Source organism: Erythrolamprus reginae, chromosome 1 (genome assembly GCF_031021105.1).
Source record: "Erythrolamprus reginae isolate rEryReg1 chromosome 1, rEryReg1.hap1, whole genome shotgun sequence".
NCBI classification, from domain to species: Eukaryota; Metazoa; Chordata; class Lepidosauria; order Squamata; family Dipsadidae; genus Erythrolamprus; species Erythrolamprus reginae.
In genome coordinates this window covers 414,557,987-414,571,969 of record NC_091950.1, presented here as the reverse complement: position 1 = coordinate 414,571,969, position 13,983 = coordinate 414,557,987, and the positions used below count along the sequence as shown (strand labels likewise).

Sequence of the window (13,983 nt, the reverse complement as noted above, 5' to 3'; positions counted from 1 at the left end):
TGGGTGTCAACAAACTCAAACTCAACCCAGACAAGACGGAGTGGCTGTGGGTCTTGCCTTCCAAGGACAATTCCATCTGTCCGTCCATTACCCTGGGGGGAGAATCATTGACCCCCTCAGAGAGGGTTCGCAATTTGGGCGTCCTCCTCGATCCACAGCTCACATTAGAGAAACATCTTTCAGCTGTGGCGAGGGGGGCGTTCGCCCAGGTTCGCCTGGTGCACCAGTTGCGGCCCTATTTGGACCGGGAGTCACTGCACACAGTCACTCATGCCCTCGTCACCTCGAGGGTCTTCTCCGGGTCCCGTCAACTAAACAATGCCGCTTGGCGGGACCCAGGGGAAGAGCCTTCTCTGTGGCGGCCCCGGCCTTCTGGAACCAACTCCCCCCAGAGATTAGAATTGCCCCCGCCCTCCTTGCCTTTCATAAGCTACTTAAAACCCACCTCTGCCGCCAAGCATGGGGGAACTGAGATACTCTTTCCTCCTAGGTCGTTACAATTTTATGCATGGTATGTCTGTATGTCTGTTTGGTTTTTATTATAATAGGTTTTTAATTGTTTTTAGTATTGGATTATTATTACATGCTGTCTTATTATTGTTGTTAGCCGCCCCGAGTCTTCGGAGAGGGGCGGCATACAAATCCAATAAATAATAATAATAATAATAATAATAATAATAATAATAATAAATAATAAATGAGAAAAATGTTCATGAACCTGGTTTCCCCATTGAGAAACCCGTTGCCAAGAGTCTGAATTGTGACATGTGACCATGCAGAGGCAACAATAGTCATAAGTGTGAAACACAGTCATAAGTCACCTTTTCCAGTGTCATCATAACCCTGAATGATCGCTAAATCAACATAAGTCATGGACTACTTGTAAGCATAAAAGTAATATATAAGGAGAAAAAAAATCCTTTTCTTTAGACAGAAGCTTAAATGGGTAAGACATTTTAGTTCCCACATGACAGAAAATAATTTTTGACTGTTATAAAAATTTCCCAAAACCTGATAAAAAATATTGAAGGGTTCCCTCAAGGAATATTTTTACAGCATTAAATATCTCTCTCAAGTTGCTGAAATACCTTAATGCTATCTGGGAAGTGTTACTAGTATTGTTTTTTTAAATTTTCACATTCAGTTATTGAGATAGGCATTTCTGAAAAAAAACAGAGAAACAGAGAAAAAGAAAAAACGACATTGAGGGAAAAGAAAAGGAGCAAAAATTTTCAGCTGCCTCCAGCACAGTATTTAAAGTTGTGGAGGTTTAGAGACAACGCTCTATAATACTGTTCATAGAAGGCTAAGAATCTGGAAGGAAAAGGTGCCTTCTTGATTCCTAGCCAGAATAGCCAAGGGTTCGGAAGGATGGGACTTGAAACATAGAAACAGAAGTCTGACGGCAGAAAAAGACCTCATGGTCCATCTAGTCTGCCCTTATACTATCTTTTGTATTTTATTATTTTATTTTATTTATTTATTATTTAGATTTGTATGCCTCCCCTCTCCGCAGACTCGGGGCGGCTCACAACAGAATAAAACAATTTATAACAAATTCAAATATAATTTAAGATATTTAAAAAACCCCGGTTTGATTTTAAAAACCCCATTTACTAAACAAACATACATACAAACATACCATGCATAAATTGTATATGCCCGGGGGAGATGTCTCAGTTCCCCCATGCCTGACGACAAAGGTGGGTTTTAAGGAGCTTACGAAAGGCAAGGAGAGGAGGGCAGTTCTAATCTCTGGGGGGAGTTGGTTCCAGAGAGTCGGGGCCACCACAGAGAAGGCTCTTCCCCTGGGGCCCGCCAACCGACATTGTTTAGTTGACGGGACCTGGAGAAGGCCCACTCTGTGGGACCTAATCGGTCGCTGGGATTTCCTGTATTTTATCTTAGGATAGATCTATGTTTATCCCAGGCATGTTTAAATTCAGTTACTGTGGATTTATCTACCACGTCTGCTGGAAGTTTGTTCCAAGGATCTACTGCTCTTTCAGTAAAATAATATTTTCTCATGTTGCTTTTGATCTTTCCCCCAACTAACTTCAGATTGTGTTCTTGTGTTCACTTTCCTATTAAAAACACTTCCCTCCTGAACCTTATTTAACCCTTTGACATATTTAAATGTTTCGATCATGTCCCCCCTTTTTCTTCTGTCCTCCAGACTATACAGATTGAGTTCATTAAGTCTTTCCTGATACGTTTTATGCTTAAGACCTTCCACCATTCTTGTAGCCCGTCTTTGGACCCGTTCAATTTTGTCAATATCTTTTTGTAGGTGAGGTCTCCACAACTGAACACAGTGTTCCAAATGTGGTCTCTCCAGCGCTCTATATAAGGGGATCACAATCTCCCTCTTCCTGCTTGTTATACCTCTAGATATGCAGCCAAGCATCCTACTTGCTTTTCCTACCGCCCGACCACACTGCTCACCCATTTTGAGACTGTCAGAAATCACTACCCAGAAAATCCCAGGTTGTCCAGTGGGATAGAAAAAGTGCTCAAAATCTTTCTCCTGGCTTTTTTCTGCTTCCTATTGACCTTAAATATGCTTTGTCTTGCCTTGCAGATGAGGTCACTCGCTCCTTAACCAGTGTGCCCAGCGGGGCTATCTCCGACGATGCCTTATTCAGGGACAAGTTAAAACACATGGGAAAATGTGAGTTGTATGATGGCACATTGCTGGGCCCAAGCCAACAGTGATGCATATTTCCTGCCATTGTCTCTCCGAGTTTGCGGAGAGGGGCGGCATATAAATCCAATAAATCTAATCTAATCTAATATGTATTATACATTTTTTGCCCGGCATAATTTAGCAAGAGGTCAGGACGATGCTGTTGGGACTGTCAGAATGAGCGTAATTAAAGTCCGTTTGAACCTTAAATCATCCTGGAGGTGATGGATTGAGAGAGCAGACATTGGTTTTCAAAGCAAGATTTATTTTTATTATAAAAATAGAAAAGTAAATATGTCACGAGGGACAAATGAAAAATACATCTTCACATGATGGCTGCTAAGACAGGAATGAATAGCAAATATGGAGAGAAGGATAAAGACGGATGTGAGATATAATGACGTGGCAGGATTTTACATCATAGTAGGAGGACCTAATAAAACACACACACAGTTAACTATTCAATTACTAAATGTCTCTGAGTGTCTCTGGGGCTGTCAATATTCAGTGTGACACCCCCTTCTTTGGCAGTCATCAGGGACATTGGTTCACATAAGGCACATTTTCTTGGATAGGTATTCGTGTTGGTCAGCTGCGGAGAGGGGCGGCATATAAATCCAATAAATAAATTAATGAAGGAAGGAAGGAAGGAAGAAAGAAAGAAAGAAAGAAAGAAAGAATTAATAGCAGGGGACTCCAAATTTGGCAATCTTTACGATTTGTGTCCCAAAGGTGCTTTTAAAAAAGGCAGGTGGACTTCCTTGTTTCCCCACCCTCTTGAAAACGTTTTGTTTCTCATTCAAGAAGTTTCTTCAGTCCTCATCTTTCTTGGATGAGAAGTGAAACGTTTTCAAGGACAAAGAACGAAGAAAGTCCAGTTGGCTTTGCAAAAAACACGTTTGGCACAGCCATGACCTAGATCAGTGTTTCCCAACCTTGGCAACTTGAAGATATCTGGACTTCAACTCCCAGAATTCCCCAGCCAGCATTCGCTGGCTGGGGAATTCTGGGAGTTGAAGTCCAAATATCTTCAAGTTGCCAAGGTTGGAAAACACTGACCTAGATAGAGAATCTGCATAAGGCCACACTTGGAATACTGCATCTATTCTTGATTGCCACGATGAAAAAGAGATGTTGAGACTCTAGAAAGATGGCAGAGAAGAACATGTTTTGGTTTTACTTTTGTTTTGTTATGTTTTGTTTTAATCGCCTGGTATACCCAAATATGAGAGGGGGCTTCCTTTCTGCCATGCAGAACACGGCCGCGAGAGCCATCGTGGGGCTTCCCAAATTTCCCCACGTTTCTACAACACTCCGTGGCCTGCATTGGCTGCCAATCAGTTTCTGGTCACAATTCAAAGTGTTGGTTATAACCTTTAAAGCCCTACATGGCATTGGACCAGAATATCTCCGAAACCGCCTGCTACTGCACGAATCCCAGCGACCGATAAGGTCCCACAGAGTTGGCCTTCTCCGGGTCCCGTTGACTAAACAGTGTCATTTGGCGGGCCCCAGGGGAAGAGCCTTCTCTGTGGCGGCCCCGGCCCTCTGGAATCAACTCCCCCCGGAGATTAGAACTGCCCCCACCCTCCTTGTCTTTCATAAACTACTCAAGACCCACCTATACCACCAGGCATGGGGGAGTTGAGACACCTTTCCCCCAGGCTTTTTTATATTTTATGCTTGGTATGTATGTGTTGTTTGGTTTTTAAATATGATAGGGTTTTATATGCTTCTTTTTAATATTAGATTTATTTCGCTATAATATTGTTTTTTATTACTGTTGTGAGCTGCCCCGAGTTTTCGGAGAGGGGCGGCATACAAATCTAATAAATTGAATTGAATTCAAATTGAATTCTTGGCCCCTTCAGGAGCCATCCAAGGCAGTTAATTTTTATAGCTGACAAACTATATTCTGTATGTGTAACATATTTTTACTGATAATGAAAATGAAAGGAGACTAGTATAGATCTATTTCAAGCTATTCTGCTTTCATCAGCTAGCCATACCCTTACCGGGATATGAGCCCAGACAGTTTGCCCGTAAGGCAGTAGCTTTAACCACTAGGCCCAGGTTCTTCTCCTTTCTCAGCTTGTACCAGGGAAAAGTTTTGGTTTGTTTTTGTTTTTTTTGTCAAATCAACCTGGTACTGTATACCCAAATGTGAGAGGGAGAATACTGCTTCCTTTTGTATATATGTAATCTTTATTAATTTTTCCATTAAAAAAACAACACACAAATATATATACAGAAAAAAGGGGGGGGAAAGGAAAAAAAGAAACATATAACAAACTAACAATAACATAGCAACAAATACAGCCTATTACTATCATTTTCTTAACTATTGACATTTGTTATTGTTATAAATTTATTATTTCCTATGAATTGAGTCACCTATTTCAATATCAGTGTTTATTTCATTTATATTACAAAATTCAGGATCTTGAAGGAACTGTAGCTTTTACAGACTAAACAATGTCGTCTGGCGGGACCCAGGGGAAGAGCCTTCTCTGTGGCGGCTCCGACCCTCTGGAACCAGCTCCCCCTGAGATTAGGATTGCCCCCACCCTCCTTGCCTTTCGCAAACTTCGTAAAACCCACCTCTGCCGTCAGGCATGGGGGAACTGAAACATCTCCCCCTTGCCCATGTTGTTTTGGTATTAGATTGATTGTATGCGTGTTTTGTTTATTTGTTTTAATACTCTGGGGTTGTTTTTTTATGAATTTTAGCTTAAAATTGTCATTGGATTGGTGGGTATTGGATTGTCATTATGTATTGTTTTTGTCTTGCTGTGAGCCGCCCCGAGTTTTCGGAGAGGGGCGGCATATAAATCCAATAAATCTAATCTAATCTGATCTACCTTCATCAAGTTATGTTTTGGTTTGTTTGTTTGTTTGTTTGTTTGTTCGTTCGTTCGTTCGTTCGTTCGTTCATTCATTCATTCATTCATTCCATTTTTGTATGCCGCCCTTCTCCTTAGACTCAGGGTGGCTTACAACATGTTAGCAATAGCACTTTTTAACAGCGCCAGCATATTGTCCCCACAATCTGGGTCCTCATTTTACCCACCCCAGAAGGATGGAGACCTTATGCCTCTCACCTTGGCATCATGAAGCCCATACCTGAGTATAAGAATGTTTGGGGCTCAAAGTGCCACCGTTTTTCTTTTCAGCTACACGCAAGAAGTTGTTTGAACTTGCCAGAGCTTTTTCCGAAAAGACCAAAATGAGGAAGTCAAAAAGAAAACAGCTTTTGAAGCATCAAGTGTATCCTTTCCTGGTTGTATGAAGTCACCTTCTGTTGGTCTCTCAAACTGGTGATTCTCCCCTGCTGTTCTCTCTTCATGAATGAAATCCTCAGTCCAGGCCTTGATGGAGTGTAAAGACACTCCAATCCCAGTGTAAAAAGAGGTTTATTCTAGTGTGGACTTCCAGCACGTTTTTCTCTTGTCATTCTGGCCATTGCTGAGCCCTTCATGGCACTGGACCAGATTATCTCCGGGACTGCCTTCTGCTGCATGAATCCCAGCAACCAGTTAGGTCCCAAAGAGTGGGTCTTCTCCAGGTCCTGTCAACTAAACAATGTCGCTTGGCGGGACCCAGGGGAAGAGCCTTCTCTGTGGCGGCCCCAGCCCTCTGGAACCAACTCCCCCCAGAGATTAGAATTGCCCCCACCCTCCTTGCCTTTCGTAAGCTTTTTAAAACCCACCTCTGCCACCAGGCATGTGGGAACTGAGATACTCTTTCCCCCTAGGCCTTTACAATTTTATGCATGGCATGTCTGTATGTATGTTTGGTTTTATAATAAGGGTTTTTAACTGTTTTAATATTGGATTGTTATATGCTGTTTTTATTACTGTTGTTAACCGCCCCGAGTCTACGGAGAGGGGCGGCATTCAAATCCAATAAATAAATAAATTCTGGGAAATATAGTCCATAAATTATGAACAGGAATTTGAAGGCAGGATTCTTTGCCTTTCCCCATCAGCTGTTTAGCTATTGTGTTGTGGTGGCATTCAGCAATTTGGCTGATTTTCTTGTCTCTCCTCCTGCTCCAAATGGGACCAGGGATAGGACAGGACAGAACAGAACAGAACAGAATAGAATAGAATTCTTTATTGGCCAAGTACACAACAGATACAAACATAATGTAAACAGCTCTAAACTCCACTGCAGGAAATACAACTTTAATAACCGAGTAGTTGATGCATGGAGCTCACTACCAGACTCTGTAGTATCATCTCCTAACCCCCAAAACTTTACCCTTAGACTATCCACTGTTGACCTCTTCCCGATTCCTAAGAGGTCAGTGAGGGGTGTGCATAAGTGCATCAGAGTGCCTTCCGTCCCTTGTACTAATGTTTCTCTTTTACTAGTATCGTCTATAAATATTATTATATCTTTGTATACCACCAATATGTACTTGACAAAACAAACAAATAAATAAAAATAAATAAGTGTGATTGGACACCCAAGGAATTTGTCTTTGGTGCATATGCTCTCGGTGTTCATAAAAGAAAAGATACATTTGTCAAGAATCATGAAGTACAATACTCAATGATTGTCATAGGGGTGAAATAAGCAACCAGGAAACAATCAATATTAATATAAATCGTAAGGATACAAGCAACGCATTACAGTCTTACAGTCATAAGTTGGAGGAGATGGGTGATAGGAACAATGAAAACACTAATAGCAATAGTAATGCAGTCTTAGTGAATAATTTGACAGTAGTGAGGGAATTATTTGTTTAGCAGAGTGATGGCATTCGGGGAAAAACTGTTCTTGTGTCTAGCTGTCTTGGTGTGCACTGCTCTGTAGCATTGTTTTGAGGGAAGGAGTTGAAACAATTTATGTCCAGGATGCAAGGGGTCAGTAAATATTTTTACCACCCTCTTTTTGACTCGTGCAGTATACAGATCCTCAGTGGAAGGCAGGTTGGCAGCAATTGCTTTTTCCGCAGTTCTGATTCTCCTCTGAAGTCTGTGTCTGTCTTGTTGGGTTGCAGAACCGAACCAGACAGTTATAGAGGTGCAGATGACAGACTCAATGATTCCTCTGTAGAACTGTATAGAATAGAATAGAATAGAACAGAATAGAATTTTTATTGGCCAAGTGTGATTGGACACACAAGGAATTTGTCTTGGTGCATATGCTCTCAGTGTACATAAAATAAAATATACATTTGTCAAGAATCATGTGGTACGACACTTAATGATTGTCATAGGGGTCAAATAAGCAACGAAGAAGCAATTTTAATAAAAATCTTAGGATATAAGCAACAAGTTACAGTCATACAGTCAACATGGGAGGAAATGGGTGATAGGAATGATGAGAAAAACTAGTAGAAATAGAAGTGCAGATTTAGTAGAAAGTCTGACAGTGTAGAGGGAATTATTTGTTTAGTAGAGTGATGGCGTTCGGAAAAAAACTGTTCTTGTGTCTAGTTGTCTTGGTGTGCAGTGCTCTGTAGCGACGTTTTGAGGGTAGGAGTTGAAACAATTTGTGTCCAGGATATGAGGGGTCAGTAAATATTTTGCCCGCCCTCTTTTTGATTTGTGCAGTATACAGGTCCTCAATGGAAGCAGGTTGGCAGCAATTGTTTTTTCTGCAGTTCTGATTCTCCTCTGAAGTCTGTGTCGGTCCTGTTGGGTTGCAGCACCAAACCAGACAGTTATAGAGGTGCAGATGACAGACTCAATGATTCCTCTGTAGAACTGTATCAGCAGCTCCTTGGGCAGTATGAGCTTCCTGAGTTGGCGCACAAAGAACATTCTTTGTTGTGCTTTTTTGATGACGTTTTCGATTGGTTGAGTGTTTTAAAATTTCCATCTGATGTATGCTTTGGATTATGTTCTCTTTAACCCCAGTCCAGGATGGGGACTGCAGCTTCAACAGCAAACCTTCTTGATGATGTTGAAGGACATTCTTGTGGTAAGATCCAGATCTTAATATGCTGCCTTTTCATGCCTTTGAAATTTATTTGTTTATTATTCCATTTATTAATTTAATTTATATTGCTATACAGTGTTCCCTCGATTTTCGTGGGTTCAAACTTAGCGAAATGTCTATACCACGGTTTTTCAAAAATATTAATTAAAAAATACTTTGCGTGTTTTTCCCCTATACCACGGGTTTTCCCGCCCGATGACGTCATATGTCATCGCCAAACTTTCGTCCGCCTTTAATAAATATTTTTTAAATAAAGTTTAATAAATAAACATGGTGAGTAATAATCTAAATGGTTGCTAAGGGAATGGAAAATTGCAATTTAGGGGTTTAAAGTGTTAAGCGAAGGCTTGTGATACTGTTCATAGCCAAAAATAATGTATTTACTTCCGCATCTCTACTTCGCGGAAATTCGACTTTCGCGGGCGGTCTCGGAACACATCCCCCGCGAAAATCGAGGGAACACTGTATGCCGCCCACCTCCCTATGGACTCTTGACACCAAACTCTAGTCCAGTTGCAAAGTTGGGCCATTACAGATCTGCATTTTTCAACCATCTCCTGCCTCTGTATTTTCAGAGGAGGACTGCCAAATAAGAAGAAAATTACCTGCAGCAGAAGAGCCATCAAAAGATGTACAATAAGGTATGCTTGTTTTTGTTCCAACGATCAGAAATTCATTTGCTAGGTACTCTGAGCAGAAATAGTCAAGGCCATTGCTGTTTACAAAGACCAAGCAGCATTCAAAAAAATGTCCTTATCTTTAATAATATATTCTTTTAATTTAAAGTTAAAACAGGGACAGCTATAATTAATAGAAATAGGTGGTGTTGCTAGCTAGTTAGTAGGAATGGGGAAGATTTTGAAACAGATGGTCTTAAGCAAGCTTTTGCCCTGAATTTATATTTATACAATTCTTGGTTGTATAAACAGAGGCTAGAATCAAAATCCTGTGAAGTATTAGTACTGCTTTATAAATCCCTACCTGGAATACTGCAATCAGTTTTGGTCACCATACTACAAAAAAAAAAAGATGCTGAGACTTTGGAAAAAGTACAAAGAAGAGCAACTAAGATGATTAAATGCTGGAGAGTAAACATTTGAAGAACAGGTTGCAGGTTTTGGGTCTGGCTAATCTAGAGAAAAGAAGGACTAGCAGGGACATGTTAATAGTTTCCCAGTGTTTGAGGGGCTGCCACAACTTAATTTCCAAAGCACCAGAAAGCAAGACAAGAAACAATGGATAGAAACTAATCATAGAGCGAAGAAACCTGGAATTAAGGAGAAACCCCCTAACAGTGAGGACAATTGACTAGTGGGGAGTTGATTCCAGAGGGTCGGGGCCACCACAGAGAAGTCCCCGCCAGTCAACATTGTTTGGCCGACAGGACCCTACGGAGACCAACTCTGTGGGACCTCACCGGTCACTGGGATTCGTGCGGCAGAAGGCAGTCTGGGAGATAGTCTGGTCCTATGCCATGTAGGGCTTTATAGGTCATAACCATGTTTTTAACCTAACAACTGCAAGCCATTCATTTAACAGTTGTGGCAAGAAATGTCATAAAATTGGACAAAAACAACTGTCTCGCTTAGCAATAGAAATTTCAGAAAGGGGGTGGCATACAAATTTAAATAATAATAATAATAATAATAATAATAATAATAATAATAATGCAAAAAGATTGCACAGACTGACTACAAGCATAGACATGATGGTGTGGCACAGATGATCCACTGGAACATGTGCCAGAACTACCATTTATCAGTGGCAAAGAACTGATCATAAGCCCGAAAAAGTGATGGAAAATGAGCAAGCAAAACTACTGTGGGACTTCCGACTTCAGACTGACCGAATTGACAGTGGGGACGGATCACCAGACATTGTGATCGTGGAGAAAAAGAAAATATGGATCATCGACATCGCAATCCCAGGAGACAACAGAATTGAGGAGAAGCAGCTAGAGAAATTAGTGAAATATGAAGGTCTAAAAATCGAGCTGCAACGACTCTGGCATAAGCCCGTGAAAGTGGTCCCAGTGGTACTTGGCACGCTGGACGCAGTGCCAAAGGATCTCAGCGGACATTTGAAAACCATCGGAATTGACCAAATCTCCATCTGTCAATTGCAAAAAGACGCTTTACTGGGATCGGCAAACATAATTCGCCGCTACATCACACAGTCTTAGGTGCTTGAGAAGCGCCCGACAGGTGATGAAATACGAAATCCAGCATAGTGATCTCGTTTGCTGTGTTGTAACTGACATAATAATAATAATTTGTTTTCGTAAGTTGAAGAGTACTTGCAAAGCGCTCAAGCCTTTGCTAATATTCCCATATTTCTCTCTTTTTTCTTTTCTAGATCAAGAGGTGGCAATTGGGGGGTGGGGGGGAGAAGCCAAATAACATGAAGAATCCATGATGGTAAAGAGGGGAGATGGTTTTTACGCTGGTGACTCTATTCTGGGAAGATCCGAGGCTTCTCCAAGTTCAACCACGCGGGAACCTGAAGGCATGTTTTGATTTTTAAAAAATCCGATGACTTAAGAATATGGGGTTTTCCATCTTTTTTTTTTTCAACTCTAAGGAATCCAGCTCTCCACCGCCACCAAAAAAAAGGCGAGAAAGAGAAAAACGGACAACTAACCTAATTTTTTATACACCAATCTTTGAAGCTGGATAACGATTATAATCTGTTATTTCAAATGCAGTTCAGATGTATGAAAGGAAAGCCCCACCCTTGTTCCAATGTGGTTTCTGGCTGGTGTTTTTGAACCGTGACTTTTGAAAGAATGCATATATACCCGTGTCCTTTCATCTGGATAGAGGATGGCCCTCCAGATTTTGCTGTATTGTGGGTGATGATTTTTACTATAATTATATAATTATTGCTGCTAATATCGGTAGAAAAGAAACCTGAATCAACGCTATTTGAGAGTGATGGTCAGAATAATATAATTCCCCCCCACCCACATGAAAAAAGTGTTCCTGCAGATTCCTTCCACAATCAAAAGCTGCTCATGATAGATATTTCGTCTTATTCGGGTGTGGGGAAGGGTCAGAAAAGTCAAAAGGCACCTTCAAACGAGATAAAGACTCAAACTTTTTCAAAATATTTTGTTTAATTGAGTTTTGCAAAACACAGACAATCCAAAACAAGCTACCGTAATCTTTGGAGTATAAGATGCACCTTTCCCTTCCAAAAAGTGGGTGAAAATCTTGGTGCGTCTTATACCCCGAATACAGCCATTTTTGGCCTCCCGAAGCCCAGTCCCAGATTCCAATTTTTGTGAAAAATTGTCTTGATTTTTGCAAAAATGGGGTTTGAAGAGGGTTTGGGTGTCCTTCAGAGTGCTCCTGGGGGCCAGGGAAGACAAAAACTTTTTTTCTTACTTACCTTTTTGAAATCTTGGTGCATTTTATACACCGATGCATCTTATACTCCGAAAAATACAGTAATAAAGAGCAGAAGAAAAACAAGAAAGGTAGGAAGGAAGGAAGGATTGAAGGAAGGAAGGAAGGAAGGAAGGAAGGAAGGAAGGAAGGAAGGAAGGAAGGATTCTGATTTCTTTGTATTCCCTTGCAGCAAAATATAAATATAAAGTTAAATAGCTCCCTGGTTAAAAAAAGACCCTCACTTTTAATTATTATTATTTTTCTAATCTTCATTACCACAAATCATAAGGTGCATTTTTTCCCCTGTTTCATGCAAAAAGTCTATAACAGTTTCCAGTCAATCATAAATGTCGATATTGTTTTTTTCTCTAATTAAAAAGATTAAATTTAACCATCTCCACAAATCATATCATCTTCACCATCATTCCTCTGTTGTAGGTACCATAACGCTGAGCTTTTCCATTTTTCAGCATATAGAATAATCTTGCTAGAGTTGTCATAAATAAAATCAAAGTTCTGGGACTTTTTTTCCCTAATTGACAATAACATATTCATCGTTGGTATATATTTCTAATTCAAATTCAATCTTGCGTTGTTCAAAATCATAAAGCCGCTTCTTCACTTTAAACCTTTCTGTTAATTGTATATACATTAGAAAACCATCGGGAAGCATAGCCTTCTCTTAACTAAATCTTCTCTTTACAATCCCCATAAGAAAATTCTCATACATCATGGAAGGTTCGCCATTCATGTTTATTCAGCATTGTTTCATTTACAAAATGCTTCCGGGTGCTGACAAATCTCAGACTTTTTTTACATGTAAAAAAAGTTGGATTCTGATCTCCTGTTGTTGGGTGCCATGTTGACTTTTTTGACCTCCTGGGACTTTTCTGCTGTCACTGTTCCTATTGTCTCTCGGCCCAAATTTGGAATCCCTCCCATTTGGCTTCTGTGCAACCTCTCTGATAATTTTGTATTCTTTGCATCGCTGAAAAATAGAATCAGGTGGCAAAATATGAATGGTGTGAAAGCTTGCATTCTATATATTGTCCTTTGCCCGTTTCTTTGAATCCAGTGTCTCCCATAATCCTCATGACATATGTCCTTAGTCATGTCCCGCCCTTGCTGACATAGTGTCACAGTGATGTCAAATCCCCGGCCTGCAGGCGGGATGTATCATGCGCTGGCCACACATGCCCCCGTTTTAGCGAAGGGGGGGGAAGTGATACATCAAGTGACAACGTGTTGTCCCAAATTTGACACTCCTGGTTCAGAAACTTGGGGCTACATTTTGTTGGAGAAGGACGGACTACATAAGTCTTCGTTTAATAACCATAACCGATACTGGCAACTAGGTGCTAACCTATGTTTTTGAAATAAGGGAATATACCTTTTTTTTTTTAAAGTGACAATTTCTCTCTAAACTTTTTTATAACGACATAGATAAAAGCACAAGTAATGCACATCAAGGCCTGTTAAATGTAGGCAGCTTTCTAATTGATCCCAGCAGAAAGGTGGAGCCGCGGAGCTGTCGGGCTGGTCAGGAGGCTGGAAAGGAGGTGGGGAATCCCAATAAGGAATTCCATGGGCATGTGTAACTGAAACCTGGCTGGGCCCAGAGGGAGGAGTTCCTCTCTCTGAAATTTGCCCAGCCAGGTTTCAGATATGGCATCAACCTCGACCCCGGGGAAGGGGGGGAGGAGTGGCTATTATAGCCAGGGAGTGCCTTTGCCTGCATAGACTCGGTGCTCCGGAGATTGCGGGTTGCGATTCCCTCCTGGTGAAGTTGGACTTAGGGGTTCAGGTGGGCTTGTTTCTCACGTACCTGCCTCCCAGCTGCGTGGAATTCCCATGGAATTCCCTATTGGGATTCCCCACCTCCTTTCCAACCTCCCGACCGGCCCGACAGCTCTGCGGCTCTTTTGAAAAGCTAACAGCTGGGCAGCGGGGCTTCTC

General features: G+C 41.1%; 1 protein-coding gene across 3 annotated transcripts in view; it reads left to right on the top strand.

Moving 5' to 3' along the window:
* The window catches only part of CUEDC1 (CUE domain containing 1), a 102,651-nt gene extending 89,582 nt beyond the window's left edge, over nt 1-13,069 (top strand). For all 3 annotated transcript variants that reach the window (XM_070735268.1, XM_070735269.1, XM_070735270.1), the window contains 5 exons: nt 2,582-2,671; nt 5,860-5,953; nt 8,562-8,620; nt 9,214-9,279; nt 10,994-13,069. In XM_070735268.1, coding sequence (XP_070591369.1) covers nt 2,582-2,671; nt 5,860-5,953; nt 8,562-8,620; nt 9,214-9,278 — 308 coding nt within the window. In that variant the 3' untranslated portion in view covers nt 9,279; nt 10,994-13,069. The remainder of the gene's footprint in view (nt 1-2,581; nt 2,672-5,859; nt 5,954-8,561; nt 8,621-9,213; nt 9,280-10,993) is intronic.
* Nucleotides 13,070-13,983: the final 914 nt, after the last annotated feature.